Source organism: Chrysemys picta, chromosome 2 (assembly GCF_011386835.1).
Source record: "Chrysemys picta bellii isolate R12L10 chromosome 2, ASM1138683v2, whole genome shotgun sequence".
Taxonomy (NCBI): domain Eukaryota; kingdom Metazoa; phylum Chordata; order Testudines; family Emydidae; genus Chrysemys; species Chrysemys picta.
The window spans coordinates 233,576,879-233,594,337 of record NC_088792.1 but is presented as its reverse complement, the minus strand read 5'-3'; the positions used below and the strand labels follow the sequence as shown (position 1 = coordinate 233,594,337).

At 34.9% G+C, this 17,459-nt stretch overlaps 1 protein-coding gene across 27 annotated transcripts in view; it reads left to right on the top strand.

Annotated features, from left to right (window-relative positions):
- Positions 1–17,459, top strand: part of EYA1 (EYA transcriptional coactivator and phosphatase 1) — a 246,731-nt gene that overhangs the window by 113,776 nt on the left and 115,496 nt on the right. For 13 of the 27 annotated variants that reach the window (XM_065582141.1, XM_065582139.1, XM_005309296.5 and 10 more), the window contains 3 exons: positions 8,962–9,011; positions 10,510–10,637; positions 13,008–13,070. In XM_065582141.1, coding sequence (XP_065438213.1) covers positions 10,514–10,637; positions 13,008–13,070 — 187 coding nt within the window. In that variant the 5' untranslated portion in view covers positions 8,962–9,011; positions 10,510–10,513. Of the gene's footprint in view, positions 1–756; positions 777–1,365; positions 1,514–2,883; positions 3,409–8,961; positions 9,012–10,509; positions 10,638–13,007; positions 13,071–17,459 lie in introns of those variants that run through there. The other 14 variants (XM_065582146.1, XM_065582152.1, XM_065582150.1 and 11 more) reach the window with 5 other exon arrangements.

Here is a 17,459-nt window from a genome sequence, read left to right as displayed (position 1 = left end):
CTTTTATAGCTACCTAGGATGAGATCATCAGCTAGTATAAATCAGCATATTGTTACTGATATCAATGAAGCTATGCTGATTTAAACCATCTGAGGATCTGGCCCATAATATCAACTGTATAATAAGTTCATAGTTTAGACCATAACGTGAAATAAGTATATTGACTATCTGATGTCTGAAGACTGGAGTTCAGCATAAAGAACTTTAAATCACAGTTTAATGTCTATATAAACAAAGTGAACCCTATTTTATCTACCAGTCTCCTCTTTTTTGCTTTATTATATATGAAACTGTTGTGTTTAAATAGCTCCAATTACCATATTATCTTCTACTGCCAACATGAATGCTATGGAACATGTTAAAATATTGAGAATAGATTTTTTTTCCTGCAGTGCTAAGGGCCCTTTTCCTGACCATCTTATACCTGACTGTAGCTCACCCCATGTCTGCCACCACTGTATTAGACTGTCTGTGTATGGGTTTTTTTGAATACAGATATAGGACACACTCCTGAAATTCTTATTCAGGCACTTCCATTAAGGACTGATTCCTTAGTCATACAAATACAAAATTAAACTATAGAAGATGTATCTGTTTTAGTAAGCAAAGGTTTCAGAATGGCTACATTTATTTCATATAACTGTGTATTTGATTTAAAAAAAAATAAAATGAAATGTGTTTGTGTGGCAATAATCTACATTACTAGGAGTCTTGAGTCTTTACTTATATGTTTAAACTATTTTTGTCTTTACATAGCAACTTCTGGATTTTTAAAGGTTTGTTGATTTATTTATTTATTTATTAAAAAGGGATATTGAGTAATGTTTTAAAATGTTAGATAATACATAACATGTTTCAGTTTTGAAATTTCTCCAAAATAACTCGGGCCTTCATTCTGCAAAAGCATGTGTATAATTTTGTTCATTTAAGTAGATGGATCTCCTGAAGGGAGTAAAGTTGAGCATGTTTTTTTGTTTTTTTTTTTTTTTCGAAACAAAGTAATTAACACTTATACATGCCATACCAGTAAGGACTTCAAACTAAACCCTTTTTGAAACAGGCTGAGATTCCACAGAACAATTACTGTTTATTTGTATTTCATTCTCTTATTTAATTTTACCTGACAAAACTGGGTATCTCCATGATAACATATTTGTATTTCTTTTACAGCTTAATATAAAACATCATAAACAGTATTTTTAGCATGCGAAATGTTATGCAAGTATAAAGAAGTAAACTCATTCAGTTTATGCTGGCTACATGGGCAGGCCCAATAGAAATCTGCTTATTTTGACCTGAACTCCCATATATGGTATGTGACTATCCCGAGATTGCTTTTATGCACTAAACAAAATGCAACCCTAGGTGTGTTTGCAGCTTGAGGTCGTCCTGTAGCTTTGGCAAAACGGTTTGCTTTCCTGAGGTGCTTTCTCCAGAAAATGTCACTTACTTGGATATGATAGCCAGAAGATTTTTCTCATCTAGAAGTATTGCTTTCATTAGTTAAATTAAGGTAAGGCTATGTTACCAGTACAGTATATAACAACACATTTTGTCAATGAAAAACATTTTAAATCTGTTTATTCCAGATAAGACTAAATTTTATTTAATACATTAGAACTGGGCATAGTTTCAAGTATTTCTATTGCAAATAATCAGACTGGTTTTCTCATCATACTTTGATTATTTTTGCTCTAAAAGTTTGGAAAATATAAGAGTTAAGCTAACTGAAAAATATTTTATAAAAGAACAAAGTCATACAAAGAAAACGTGTCAAAATTTAGTTACTACATATTATATATTCAATGTTTTACACTTAATTTATATATTTTTTTAATTTTTAATAGGCCGTTTTCAATGGTGAATAAACAAAAATGCAATAATATTAACTTAAGAGATCTGAAATGAGTTTATATTAAAATACATTTTACATTAAATAAATTATTTAAATATAAGAGTGTTGAGATCTAAACTTTATATATTTCAGTGTTTAATTGATGTCACATCTAACTTTTTAACTACATAGTGTACATTTCTTCTCATTTCATTGGAAATGGCCATTACACATTTTTGAAAAAAAATGATAAGACATTAATACTGATAATTGAGTACTAATACTTTAAAATACAAGTCAAATGCCTTGTAAACTCAGTTCTGATTGTTTTGAGACATACAGGTATTTCACGTGTATCTGTATGTTATGCACTGTTAGGAGGTTCCAGATATTGTGTTAAATAGCTTAAAATTGCATTGGGCAGACTTCAGTGTGAAAAAGGTTGTACAGTATGAGCAGATATTTTCTTTACCAGGTAGTCTTTGAATTGGTAACATTTATCATCAAATATCTATCAGAATTGCATGTCTGCACTTATATTTTGTGTGCTTAAGAGTTTCTGTGAATATCCTTGCTTAGCTTCACTTATTGAGGTAATAATGTTTGTTTAATTCCAGCTTTTCTATTTGTTGTGGCTTTTCTTTAAACCTGGCTTAATGAAAACGGGCAGTTTAAACTGAGTTAAATTTTTAAAAATATATTACTGAACCAAAAAAAGTACTCACTACTTTTTCTAGCGAGAAGCAGAAAAAGATGGAAAAGAAATCTTGTGTAATTGCCACCAGAAGATATGAATGGCTAGCTGGAGGAGAAAGAGACACTGCTTGTTGACAGAGCGCTTGAGCTATGTTCTTCACCCACAGCAGCTGTTTATTCAGATATCATAGGCTCCTTCATTTACATACTAAATTTTTCTATAGCAGCAAGGTTGAGTCAGACAGCACAGGGCTCATTTCAATTGTTACATTTAAACCAATAAGGTTAGGACAAGAGAATAGCTGTGGTTTGCATTACAAAAACAAAACAAAAAGCCCTGAGGCTACATGGGCAGACCTACAAGACTGAGCAAACAAATAGAAGGGATGAAGATTCTGCTGTTTCTTTGTCTAAGGCTCTCAGATATTATCTGTTGCTGTTCAGTGGGGGGAACAGCCCATTCCTCAAAGCTGTTACTAAACAGAACAGTGGGAGCTAATGGTTCAGAGTTTGGTGCTAGACACAAACTCCCCAGTGCCACTTCCGACTCTAAGTCTTCCTGTGAAAGTCCACTTGGTGGTTTTTCTTTCTGGAAAACTTGCTCCCTTCCCCCCAAGCCCCCCCCCCCCACACGCTTTTGCAGGCAGAGCCTGCAGCAGCAATCACACAAGATTTTGCTCTGAGCTCGGGTTTGCCCTCCAGAGACGCTTCACTTCTGTTCTCGTGTTCGACTGAGAGCTACTAAAAACCAGGGCAGTCGGCAGCAAAGCTCCGCACTCTACTTTACCCAGGAATAAAGCTATGTGAGGAATGGTGGTTTAAGTCAGAGAACGTGAAGGGAGCACATAAAACTGGTGGATACAGCAGATCCAATCACTGTAAGTACAAACCGGCTGTTTTAAAAATTGCATGGAGTGACAACAGCTGTCCTGCGATGCAAAGCAGGAAGATAACACTAGGTCTTTTCTGTTGAAGCTTAAAAAAGCCAACAACCTCATGAAATGGCCTAATTGCAAAACAATGTGTACTTTTCCAAGTACTTCAGCAACTTTGCATGAGATCCCATCCATAAGTACTTTCTCCATTTCATGGTTAGGTTAATACCCAATTATAAATCAACAGTTTTAACAGTTAATTTTCGCTATGTTTCAGGCTTGTGTTTGTAGGCTTCCCTCAAAGCGATGTTATATGGCTCTATTTATTGTATTCAGTCAGAATTTTGTTCCTCCTGTTTGGTTTCCTGCAGTGTTAATGGTTCATTGAAAATAAATAACACGATGATGAGTTGTTAGGGGCGGAAAAGGGGGGTGGGGGGGAGAGGCTATATCAAATCTATGGACCTGTGCAGAAGAGGTGCAAGAGCGTGAGAAATATAATGAAGAAATTTGGAGGAAGAATGCATGACCGAGATCTTGACAGTACTTTCTGAAGCAGGAAATCCTTTTGCTTAATATGTTTAAATTTTCCAAACACCAGGCAAAACATACAGTTCCCCAAAGGAGAACTTTTCGAGAAGACAGAATAAACATCTACACAGCTAAAATATGTGACGTTTATTGACATTTTATGTGGCTCGTTTAGAACTAAGAACTTAGAATCCGGAAGTTAAAGCTCTTTAAAGTATCATTAAATTTTACATCTTGCTTTTGAGCAATCAAGACTCACAAAAGATTCACAAGTATGTATTTCTTAAGGTGTTTTTGACAAACATCAATAAAATGGATGGCTGCTGTAGTAAAAAACTTATTCTATAAAAATAAAGGTGTCACTGACTTTAAAATCATTCCTTAGATGCAGAAATATTTCAGCGAAGAGACAGGCAGGAAAACTTGTGTGTAACTTTTTAATGCTGTTTGTATCTTAAATAATTAAAAAGACAATGTTGACAGGAAGTTTTTTAAAATATTGTTTTCTATGTAGTCAGAATTCTTTTTGCCCCAGTCATACTTTTCAAAATAAGTATTATTTACAGTTCCTTACTGAAATTTTGTCCAGAGTATTTGAGATAATTAAGGGTGTATAAATGTGTGTATATATACACACACATACACACTCTCAAATCATGGAGTTCCTTACTGCTTTATTCCTAAAGCCCAGTATGTTCTACTATTGAGCAGCCGTAGTCTTTCAAACCTGAAAAATCTGTGTGGTGACAGACACAGAAACCTAACTGAGCCGCTCTTCACCTTCTGGAGCACACAGCATAAGAATGCGCAACTCCAAAAACAGGGCTATCATTTTCTAAGTTTTGATAGTTACAAATTTTTTTGTAAGAGCCAAAAAATGCTTTGAAGACCCGAAAGCTAAGGGTTCATTTTTAAATTTCAGTATGTATTAGAAGTATTGACGCAAAGTGGTACTTGTCTCGTAAAGAGAATAATACTGTTCCCATTTCAGTCAGATGTCAAAATATTTCATTCGTAAGTGTTGGGAATAGGTGAATGAGAGGTAGCATTTTTTTAAAATAAACTAGTATTTAAAAATTAGAGAGCTGTGATCATCTGCTTCTGTTCTGAAAATTATTCTTTTTAATCTCGTCTTTGAAGTAAGTACTTGAATTAAAAAAACTGGACTGCCTCATATATTCTGTACTTCTGTATATTGGTAGGATTACAAGAAGAGTGAAAGTGTAATGAAAGAGTTTGCCAGTTTTGGAGCTGACTTTTTCTCTAGTATCTTTTTCCTTTAATTTCTTCACAGTTAGCTTTTGAAATCATTACATTTATTTGTGAATGGAAAATGTTTTCAAAGAGAAAAAGAATGCTGTTTTGAAAAAAAATGTATATTTTTTGCTGTTGAAAAAGACAGTATTTTCCTACGAAGAAATATTCTGATTAGAAAATTGCCATTGTCTTTGAAATTTTGGGGTAGAATAGAACTGTGGTTGAAAACAACTAGCTCATATGCCAGCTATATTTATTTGGATAAGCTTAGTTTTTTCACTTTGAAAATTTATTTTCAGCTGGAAAAAATGTTTTAAATTATAGTCATTTTATAAAAATTGCTTCTCGCAAGCAAAAAAAGTCTGTGGAAAACCCATAATTTAGACAAGTACCTACACTTTATTTGCTCTGTGCTGCCGAGATTTAGAATCCCTTCCCATTTACAGTTTACTTTTCACAGAACATTATTAACTTTTTGGCTTCATACATGATCTTCTGTCAGATGCTTTTGATTTGTAATTTAGCAAAGTATAATAAACAGTGCAAAAGTCATGAATTTTCCTCCGCATCCTGAGCTCTGTGGTAGGGAAAATGTGATAAAATGTGTACCTTAAGTCTTGTTTGATGATCTCTCAAAGCAAGTTTGCCTTCTGGAAATAATTTCTGGGGTTGAAGAGCATGGTATTAACAGATTTAATGTGGCTATTCAGTGGATTGGTGGAGTACTATGTGAGGTTTAACAAAATGAGAGAGACAAATTGAACATCAACAAAACCTACATCTGTGAAGAATTATTAATTTAATTAGTAAAAAAGGCAAACTTAAAATACCTCATTAAGTAATCAGAATTTGATGTTACTGGTTTAAGATTCTTAAATAGGTGAATTTTAAGTAGCTCTGATGTCATTGTCCTTTCTTTTCCTTGTCATATATAATACAGTCCCAGTATCTGTTGTCCATGTTAAAGATGAAGAGGTGAATGTTACTTAAAATAATTTAATGATAAATCGTAATAACTTGTGATGCATTTTGAAGAATCTATATATCATTTATCATTTTAGGCAATTTTAGTCTAATCAGGATGCAGAGTATAAGTGAGCAACAGCAAAAAAAAACTTTCATTGTGTATTTTTTATGTGCCCCCTTGAATGGACTCTTAAGGCCAAAACAATTTTTTCCCTTTGCTTAAAGGAGAAATGTATTTAATTATTGAGTTACTAAAATTATTTTAGAATTTCGTTTATATAGAAGCCTCATGGCAAAGGTGGGCAATCATATAAGAGTGAGCCAACGCCACCCAGAAATGTGTTTTTCTCCCTAGTCATCATAAGTTTGTTTCTTTACAACATTGTAATTTTGTACCACACATAAAAAACTGAAAGCATGTGAAGTGTAGCATTTTGTAAACTGTAACTAATTTCACTCACATCTGTGTCTAATTGTTGTCTGCATTCGCATTCTTGAGAGTAGATTTATTTTTCCTGGACCACTATGTGGATTCAGCTGACCAGCCTAAGTGAGGATTAGTTGTTTTAAAGTTATTTTGATTAAAGAGTCATTTTTAAATATGGTAACGAACAACACATGGTTTAAATAATCCTTGAGACACAAAGGAATATATCTGAAGTATGCCTAATGAAAATGAAGATCCTGGATATGAACTTTCTGATTTGTGACAGTGTAAAAGGACATATAAGATACATATTTAATTTTCTAGGCTACATCTAGTTGAAAAACATAGTCAAGTAGTTTTTTCCCCACACTAAATTAATCTAAGTTTTTAAAATACAAATAAAAATAAATAAAAACTATTATTTTGGGAGTAATTACATGTTTGTTAATTTTTATTTTGGAATTAAAATTGTTAGGATTAAATGCATTTCAGAAATTGGTAAAGTAATAATAATATTAAATATATACTTCTGAAACTATGCCATTTAGAGTGTGTGTGCATATATGTGTGTGTGTGTGTGTGTATATATATATATATATATATATATATATATCTTTTAAAAAGAAAATATTCTTTCTTGTGTTCATCTGAGACGTATTTTAAATGACCTTCCACATTACTAAGCAGAGATAGCTCTTAAAACAAAGTTAGTTCTCACCTATAATTTATTCCAGGTGTATAGAAGTACCAGTAGAGGAACATATCCTTAAGGCATTCTGCTGCAGTTTCTGGGGTTAAGAGTAAAAAAGTTTCCATCTTACATTTGACTATTTTTCTTTTTCTTACTTAAAAAAAAAGTATGGTGTAGCTGCTGCAAACACACATCTGATATTTCAGTTTGATTTGGCTTGGTAAAGAGCATTGAAAAGCACACTATGCAATATTTTAAATACACAGTTATAAAAAGATTGAAGTTTTTCTGTATGCATTATTGCATGCTTCTTGACATCACTTGTAACGTTATACATTGCCTGGCTGCCTCTAGCAGTGGTTTACTCTTGCTAAAGTAGTAATTCTGTCTGTGATTAAAAATAACAAAAACTACACACACAAGTGAGATTTGCTTGGATGGTTTTTATGGCACTTAAAATGCCTCATCTCTCTTGTCTTTGTTCTGTGATCATCTAAGAGATGTCAGTTCAGGTTGAATGGAAATGCACATGAAAGATTCTGAATGTAGACATTTAGACATTGTATACCCTTGCTGGAAAAGTTTGTTTGTGCATTCAAGCCAACAGCCTATCTTCACCTGCGCGTTATCACCTGTTGGCAATTGTTACTGGCTTTAGAGAAAAGTTTACTATCAAAGGCAGTTCATTAAGTGATGTCCAGCAGAATCCACATTCATAAAGTTTTTCTAATCACATCAGATGAAAATATACTAGTCAGCTGGGGTTTTGAAATGATTGTTTTTATTAAACCGGGAAGACTGCTAATTGGTTTCCACTGTAAAATCCAAGTTCCCTACTGAATCTCAGTATGACCAAAAGCAAATAATGGAAGGGTCACACCAGTTACATTTTTAACAAGAGAACTATAGTCTTTTAAAGTTTGGTATCTGAAATTCTTACAGTTAATTAGAAATCTTACTAATAGATCTCTGTCGTGCAGAAGTGTGTTTTCTGCATTTTAATCTGTTTTGTTTTGCAATATAGTGACATCTTTTAAAACTCTAATCTGCGCTGTTTAGAGATGGACATGGTTTTCAGATAGTTGCACAAAGTGGTTGGTCATAAATGATTTTCAGCTCTACATGGCAGATGTACTTCCCATTTTAAGAAAATATCTGATCTAGTGAATGTTAAATGACAGACAGATGAGGAAGAAAACCAACATGATAAGGTTAAGAAACTGTTGAGTTAAAGAGTGGGAGGGAGATATATTTCAACCAGTGATAACAAAAGATGAAAGATCTTCTGAGGATGCTGAGTTTGAGCTACTTTTGTACAACATGTTCCCTGTGTTAACACCTACCTTTTTCCAGACACCTCTTTCTAGCTACCTTAGCAAGGCTGCTTTGCATGTTGATTGGGGGAGGGGTAATCCAGTTTGCAGCTGTCATAGGCCGGTGATGAATCACTATCCCGTCATTTGGCTGCCTTCCCCCTGACATGGGGAGGAGGGGGATAGACCTGCAGGAGGAAACAACAGTTGAGACTTCAATTTAAAGACAATATGCTTTTCACTGTTGCAGTATGCTCCTTTTCTTTTGGTTAAGGGACAGTATTGTCATCCGCAGTAATATTCTTGTTTAGATTAAGGATTGACATTAAAGCAGAATAATAGAGGCTTCTATTTGTTTCCTGGGTTTGCAGGTGCAAAAATCCTAAACCAGTTCAGATGTTGCTGTTTTCTCAAGTTGCAGGTAAGGATATGATTGATATTTGGCCTGTCTATAGAAAGTACTGCTTAGAAGAATGTTTTTTTACTTCAGGTAAAAGTAAATGTTAATTATTATTTTCCACTTTAAACTGAAGAATATTACGTCAATGCTTGGAGATTTCTGATGAGAATAAATACAATAAAGTCTGTAAACTATGAATAAATTCAGTTCTGCACTAAAATATTTTTCATTTATATGTTAGTCTCTTGCGTCTGAAAAACAAAACAAAAACACCATAGAACTGTAGCTGGGCTTTCAAAATGTGTGGTTTGGCTTTACTAGTGAGAGTTGAAATGAAACAATGTATTAAAGACTTCTACAATAAAATCTCATTATAAATGTGAAAATCAGATGGTTAAAACAACATTTGTGTTTAAAAATATTTACACTTCTACTATGGAAAGAAAAAGAAGTTTTGTGTTTTTTAAATAAATATGAAAAAGTGCCTTCACTATAATTTTTAAAGTGGAAACAGTCCAGGTTCAAATGTATTCGTAGAAAAGTAAACAATACACATTTTCTCTCAGGAGAGGCTATTTAGAAAAAGTAAGTCATTGGCATTATCATAAGTTTTTGGAACAATGGAAACTAAAGCAATATATACTTGTTTACAAACTTAACAAATGCAAGCTGAGAGATTTGTAACTGTGATCATGGCCAGAGGCCTGTTTTCCTTTTTATGAAACTGTTAATTGTTGAATCGAAGATATTTCTGGGGAATTTAGCTGTTTGTGTACTGCATAAATGTTGATTTTTTTTTTGCATTGAATCTGAATTGTTTTTGTTTTATTTTGACTAACTGACAGCTGAGATACTGCAGAGTGTTAAGGCATACTAACGCCTGTATGGATTCACTGTAGGTTGCCTTATCCCTTTTCAATTGGGCACACTTTATGTAATCCACAAAGCAAACAAGGGAGCAGACATAATAGTGTTTTAATGCTGCATTTGTTTCAACGGAAACAGGAACAATTAAGTAGTTTGCCAGAGTAAACACATACATCAAGAATATCTCATTCCCTGTCACTAGACTGTAGGTTTCAACAATTGCTTCAAGTGTTTTATTTGGTTTGGAGGCCCATTAAATTCCAATTGGGTGGTAAATTTTGAGAAGGCACAGTGTTATCTTATTGCTAAGGGAATGTATTGTTTTATACATTGATGAAACTGCCCGTTAAACATAATTTAAAAAGTGTAAGATGATAAGAATCTCCTAGTTATAGTTTCCTATATTTATATTATATTCTGTTAAGGGTTACAATATTAGATATGACTGTTTATTATGAGTTGAATATATGGAGTGACAACGCAAGAGTTAACACTTTGATGATGAGAAAAAATGATCATGATAGGGAAAACTATTGATTATTTACAAAGTATTTTATAATCAAGTAGAAATAATGGATTAGATGTTGTATGGACAAATCCTCCATAATTAAAGTTGAACGTATCAGTAAAATTGTCTGCTTCTTGATTTTAGGTCTATGGAAATGCAGGATCTAGCCAGCCCGCATAGCCGACTAAGTGGTAGTAGTGAATCCCCCAATGGTCCAAAACTTGATAACGCTCATATAAATAGTAATTCCATGACACCCAATGGCACAGAAGGTGAGCTACCATTTTCTCTGACTATGTTGTTCTTTCTCAAGAGATTGTTCCATCAATCTTTAAGTCAGTAAGTTATATATAGAGAAAATTGTACTATTTTAGGTGTTCCATCTTTGTGTAATATGATGTATAAAGGCTATGTTCAATGTTTGTCAGTAATTAATATTATCGGCTTTCAACAATAGCTCTCATACCATGTTTATATTCCCTTCACATATTTTCAATGCATTTGAGTGGTATTATGTTGCTTAAATTAAAATAGTTGAAATCCATCAACAAAATAATTTGCATTTTAGTGATGAGAAGAACAGGAAATATCTAGTTAGCTGCTATAAAAGGTAAATTATAAGCAGTCATTGCCATTTCTCTATTTTAATTTTGGATTTTCATTTTGTGTAAGTTAGTAAGTTTATGAAAACTTTGCCATGTAGGCTAATACAAAACTGTCCTTAAAAATTAGGTGTTGATATTTCCTAAAGATAAATTGATCGGCTGTATTCAGCTGCCGTTCTTATGATGGATTGTCCAAAATTCAAATAGTTATAATAATTCAGTGAAGGTAAAATATGATACATATTTTTCATATTTTGATGAGAAGAGGAGAAATAGCTGAAACAAAAAGCAATTGACTTACCAACTGGCTATATTTGTTCTCAGTATAATACTAAGAGTATCTCAACACATCTCCCCTACAAATAATGACTTCTGTAAAAATGTAATGCTGTTCAGGTAATTGTGGAAAGCAGTCTTTACTACAACCCTGCAGCAAAAGAAAATAAAAGATCATGAGTTTCTAATGTATTCACAGATCTGAAACTTAGACTCACGTTTTTTTATAAAACAGATTTTTATAGCGTACATTTGAGTATTACTTGTTGTAAAGACGTACTGTGTGTTAAAAGCCAACATATAAATAATGAGCCAAACTGTTTTAGATATGCACTGCGTTCTTCCAGGAAAGGCATCTGTCAATCAGATAGATGTTGTCCCCCCTGAGCTCCCTAAATATCTCTGTTATCCACTCTAATTGGAGTCTACTGTTGTTTGGGATGGCTTATCAAAAGCTGACAGTAAATTGTGCTGGAGTTGTGTATAATTTACTTTATGCTATTGCTACAAAATAAGGTTTGTAAGATTAAACTTTAAGCCATTTTTAATTCTAATAACCTATAGTATTAACCTCTCGGGTTCTTTTTGTTTGTTTTTGTTTTTAAATAAATACTTACATATGATTGTGGTTTTCCTGTTATTTTAATTAAAGTAGAAAAAATTAAATATTCTATGCCCACAAAAGACTCTTCTGTCATTTATATGTTAACAGATATAATTTTGGAACAGGGTAAATGTCCCATTTTCAAAACTTACTTGGGCACCTGAGAGCTTAAATTCCATTGACTTTTAGTGGGTCTTAGGTTCCTAAGCCTTGCATGGTGACAGGTTTCAGAGAGGTAGCCGTGTTAGTCTATATCAGCAAAAACAACGAGGAGTCCTTGTGGCACCTTAGAGACTAACACATTTATTTGGGCATAAGCTTTCGTGGGCTAGAACCCACTTCATCAGATGCATGAAGTGAAAAATACAGGAGCAGGTATAAATACATGAAAGCAACCCCCATCATTTCATGTATTTATACCTGCTCCTGTATTTTTCACTTCATGCATCTGATGAAGTGGGTTCTAGCCCACGAAAGCTTATGCCCAAATAAATGTGTTAGTCTCTAAGGTGCCATAAGGACTCCTCGTTGTTTTTAGGTTCCTAAGTGACTTCTGAAAGTGGGACTTAGGCACTTTTGAAAATTTCACCCATAGCTTAATTTCATTAAACCAATAAATACATAGCTATTAATAGTGTGAGTTCAAAACCTTGATGATCACTAAGGGCTTTATTATAAATGTTCCCAGTTTTTGGCCCTTCTGTTCAATCTGGAGGCACTTCAGCAACACAGAAGTCGAGCATGTTTCTTTGAACCCCAAGACCCTTCCCTTGATCTGGCCACAGAACTCTTTATTGACCTAATCGGAGGTGTGCACACACACAGAACAAAGATCACCTACGGCCCTAAATGCTTTGTTTTTAAGGAATGAGTTATATGTATAGTTTCCACTTATGCCCCAACTTCAGCCAAATACCATTCAATAAATAAATTGCAAATAATGTCTGTATTTTAGTGAGTGTAATGTTGAGGTTTATTGAGAAATGTAAACTAAATCACTGTAATTTGTTTTTAACATAGTTCATTTCTGACTTCAGAATTTTTAAGTTCATGTCTTACTCATTTAGGTTAAATTCTATCAAGAAAAATGTAGTTTTTCAAAGAAAAAACCTGAGATGAAGCCCAACAGCTTTCTTTTGTTTGCAATTTTCCTTCAGGTGACATGACTCTGCTCAACACTGCAGACTGGTTGCTAAGTACTAGTACACAGACCACTGCAGGTTTGTGTAGCCATGGTGAACACAGCAAAAATGTTAGCATGCATTTTAAGATGATGTCAAAAAAATTTTTTTTTGAAAAGTATCTCATGCCCACTGTTTCCAGTCTAAGTTTAAGTTTATAGACGCGGCAGTAGTAATTCCTATAATTGTGGTTACCCTCAGTGACAAATAATTAATTTAAGTCTGTGAAAGAAATATCAGATAATTCATTCTAGAATCAGATATGCACTTAGGGTCAAATTCTGTTCTCAAATACAGGAATAATTCCAACTGAATTTAGTGGGAGTAACATAAGAATCCAAAGGCAGAATTTTCTCCTGAATCTGCCAGTGTATATTTCTTGCTCTGGGGAAAACTTTTTTTTTTTTTTAACTGATAATCGAGCTTTAGAAAAACAAGATGAATGGAGCGGGCTTTTATTTTTTTTATTTTTTATTTTATTTTTTTTAAATTAAGCATAAACTAAAATTATTTTTTCTTGCACACTCTTCTGAAGTAGGACCTGGTTTAAAATGAAATTACAGATTCTAGGGATGTACATTGTATATGGCTGCCAAATACGTCCCTTAAAATGCTACAGTATGAAAAATGTGTGGTTTGCTTTTTTGTTGCATGTGGAGTGGAAACGTGTTGTTAAACATTCACGTGTTAAATGTAATATGCGAAAATGACTGTTCAAGATGACTATGGGCCTCATTCTCATTTAAACAAAGGACCCCTTTACATCACTCTGCTGCTTTAAAGGGGCCTTAATGTAAATGAAAATCATGGCCTCAGGTGTATACATTTTTGCATGTTATAAGTTTGTTATAAAGATATGTTAAGTTTCATTTCACTATGGGTGTGAGTTGGGCAGAATTCCATATCCCAGAGTACAAAATGTGTTCTGTAAATTAGGGGGAGGGAGGTATCTGTCCCAAAGTGAAATGGCCCTGTTTCAAACAAATGTTCTTTAATTCCTCTCAGACACGTTTTCAGACATGCCTCTTATTGATGTTGTACTACAAGAGGATGTGGTTGCTAGATAGATGACTGTTACTAGCTAATATTTTTAGCTTCACACTTAGTAGTAAGCTTTCAAAGCACTGAATGAGGATTTAGTTGTGTGATTGAATCATACAGTTTAATCCTTGCATACTGCTTTGATAATAAACCCTTTAGATTGCTTAATGACACATAGTATGGCACCCACATTTGTTGCAATGCAAAATGTGCCCTGGTACAAAGGTGGGCCACACAATCTTAGACAATTATGAACACCTTGTAACCATGGCTGTCAGTGCAGAGATTCCATTTTATTAGCTATTTACCTGTTCCTAATAGGTTGGGTAAATTTTTCTACCCATCCAAAATAATTTCAAAGGAGTTTTGATAAGGCTGACTTATTCTTGCTTCAGATGCCAATTTCTCTATGAGAAGATCTCTCAAATTACGGCAGTTTCTATAAATCAAAGCAATATTCATTTAAATTCATGTCAGATCATGAGAGAGTCATTATGGCCTGTGTTGGTGTGTGGTGAGGAGGAAATAAAATTTGTTCATCATTTTAGGAAAAGCCAGAAATAATACAGTAATTTCTTACTGGTTCATTTGGTTTCTCCTATCCTAATATGCCAGCCTAGAGTGTAAATCCTCCTACCAGCAGATGGAGAGGGAACAGGGAAAAGGAGAGCTTCTTGTCATATACTTCTTTTTTAAAGAGGGATGGCTGTCTGGCTGACCCTGCTTAGTTGGAGGCTTCCCAAGCAATAAATTTGATAGTAACACTAAAAGGATTGTTTGAAAATGTTCAGGAAAAAGTCATCTCAGATACCAAAACAGAAGAGGATATCTGTAATATTTGTACTTTACCCCATTACTGTAGTATCTGAGTGCCTCACAATCTCTTAATGTAATTATCTTTACCACACTCTTGTGAGGTAGGGAAGTACTATCATCACCGTTTAACTGAGGTATGGAGTGACTAAATGACTTGACCAAGGCCACATAGGAAGTCTGTGGCAGATCAGGGAATTTAATCTGGGTTTGGGTCTACTGCTCTAGTCCCTTCGCTATTTTTCCTCTCAAAGAAGGGCTGCCATGGTAGGACTGACACAAAGGGACTAGGAAAATTCAAATTAACAGGTAAGAGATTACGATTCTTCAACTTTACTTTTTGCCAGCCAGCCAGTGGCAGTTTCAGCAAGTGTCCAGCTTCTGAATGCATGGGGTGGGTACAGAGAAAAGGCTGAGTTTAGCAAACCATCCTGCACCGCAGCCACCTTCTGAAGGAGCTCCCACAAGTGGTTGCTACATTGGATTGCTCATTCTACCAAGGGATAATCACTTTGAAACTAAGAATTAGAAATGACTCTCAGGGAATTAACCTAGGCAGAAACCGGAATCTCTGCCCACTTAAAGTGTCTTTATGCAGTATCAAACCAACCAAAAATAAACAGGGGATCTGTTTTTTCTAATTTACAGCATTCTCTTCACACTGAGGGTCATAGAGGTGCTTCTGTCTCATTTTGAGGGGCCAGATAGGAAGGAAGAGAGATTTCTGGTCCCAAATAGATGGGGGAAACCAGATAGCAAAAAAATTAGGTTGAGATTTTCAAAGATGTCTAGTGGCACATTTAATTTCAAAGGCAATTGGATGTCAAAAATCCCTTAGGTGGTTTTGAAAATCTCAGCCTTAATCTGTAAAGTATCTGACTTAATGGAGAACCAGGATGAGATGCCTTCACAAAGGCAATAAAAGCTCCCCACTGTCCTGGCCAGGCAGGCGACCATTAGGTAGTGTTAAGACTGTTGAATCTGAATCCTCCTTCACGGATTCAAAAGAAAGCACTGGGACTGTTTGGCATGATCTTCAAATACCACAGGGTGCAAAATGTTAGATATTAGACTGGTTGTATATTTAAAATAAAAAAAAAACCCAAATTATCCCTTCTGGATGGCAATTTGCAGAGGAAAGCTGTACCTTATATTTCAAGATCCCATAGCTACTTCCTGGGTGCTATGGAAGTTGACTTTCTTCCTTTAACCAGCCCATATTGAGGGAAGGCAAGTTTGTTAACTATGTTGCATGTTCTCCAGACTCTGTAACACACATACAAACAGAAGTCTTTATTAAAAAGGATTACATTTAAAAGCATGTTTCACTACCCAAAAGTATTACATTTTCTTTACAAATATTCTCTAACTTAAAAACAAAAACACTTAGTCTGGAAATAAATCCCACTCTCATAATTCTTCTTTATTCACTTACTGCTCCACCTGACTTACGCTGTCCAATCAACTTTTACGTTACTTCTTTGTTTTCTTCTGTTATAGAAATATATGTTTGGATACATACTGTAGATATTATATATTATTTATTAAATGTGTAGCTCTGTAAGGTGTCAGTGTGATGTGTTGGTGGAGTAGAGGAATATTTTAATCTACAGAAATGAAATAATTGATTTGTTTTGTATTATGAAATATGCTGAGCATATGGTGGGGCCAGTTTCTATTAGCATACAATATGTTGAGCTTGTGGGTTTGTATTTTTAATAATATAGCATCTAGAGCAGCTTTTTTGCAGTGGCTAATGTTGTAGTCTAATTTTATAGTATTTAGGAAATGGATCCCTTTAATAGGAAGTAGCGTTTTTCAAATTTTAGTAATATGGTATGTTAACCATTATGAATAATCTTGTATATTATAGGGAGCAAAATTAAGGTTTAGTGGATGATGATAGTCAGAGAGGTAAATGGCCAGTGAAGAAGAATTCTTTGGTAGTAGGGGAGTGTCTGGTTCCATCTTTGTTCCTTTCCAGCTTCTACCACTTGGCTATTTTGAAGTTTCTAGATCTCATGATTGTGAAGAAAAGCTTGTAAAGGTTAAACAAGTCTAACTGATTCAAAGACATCTGCCTGTGCGCATATAGTGCTCCTGTGGGAATTCTGTGCCACCGCACATGCGCAGAATTTATGTCCCCCGCAGATTTCTTTGCTTTCCTGCAGAAAAACAACTTTCTGATGGGGAAGCAAAGGGAAGCCACAAGAGTGGTCATGCAACCCTCCCCAGCAGTATGTTTCGGGTGCCCAGGGCCCCAATCACTGTGGGGCAGGGGATGGGACTGGGACTGGGGAAGACCCAGCTCTCTACCCTGCTCCAGGTTCAGCTGCTAGTCCTGACTGGGTTGGGAAGAACGGGACTTTCTCTTCCCCTGCACGGCATCTGGAGCTGGGTCAGACCCTCCCCCAGCTTCAGGAAGCCTTGCAAACTCCCCCCACCCCAGCTTCCTGCTCCCATCGTTCCTCGCTCCATCCAATCCTTGTGCATCCAGACCCCCTCATACCCAGACCTTCCCGCTGATCCTAACCCCCCTGCACTGAGAAGCCCCACTCCCCCTGGACCACCCCG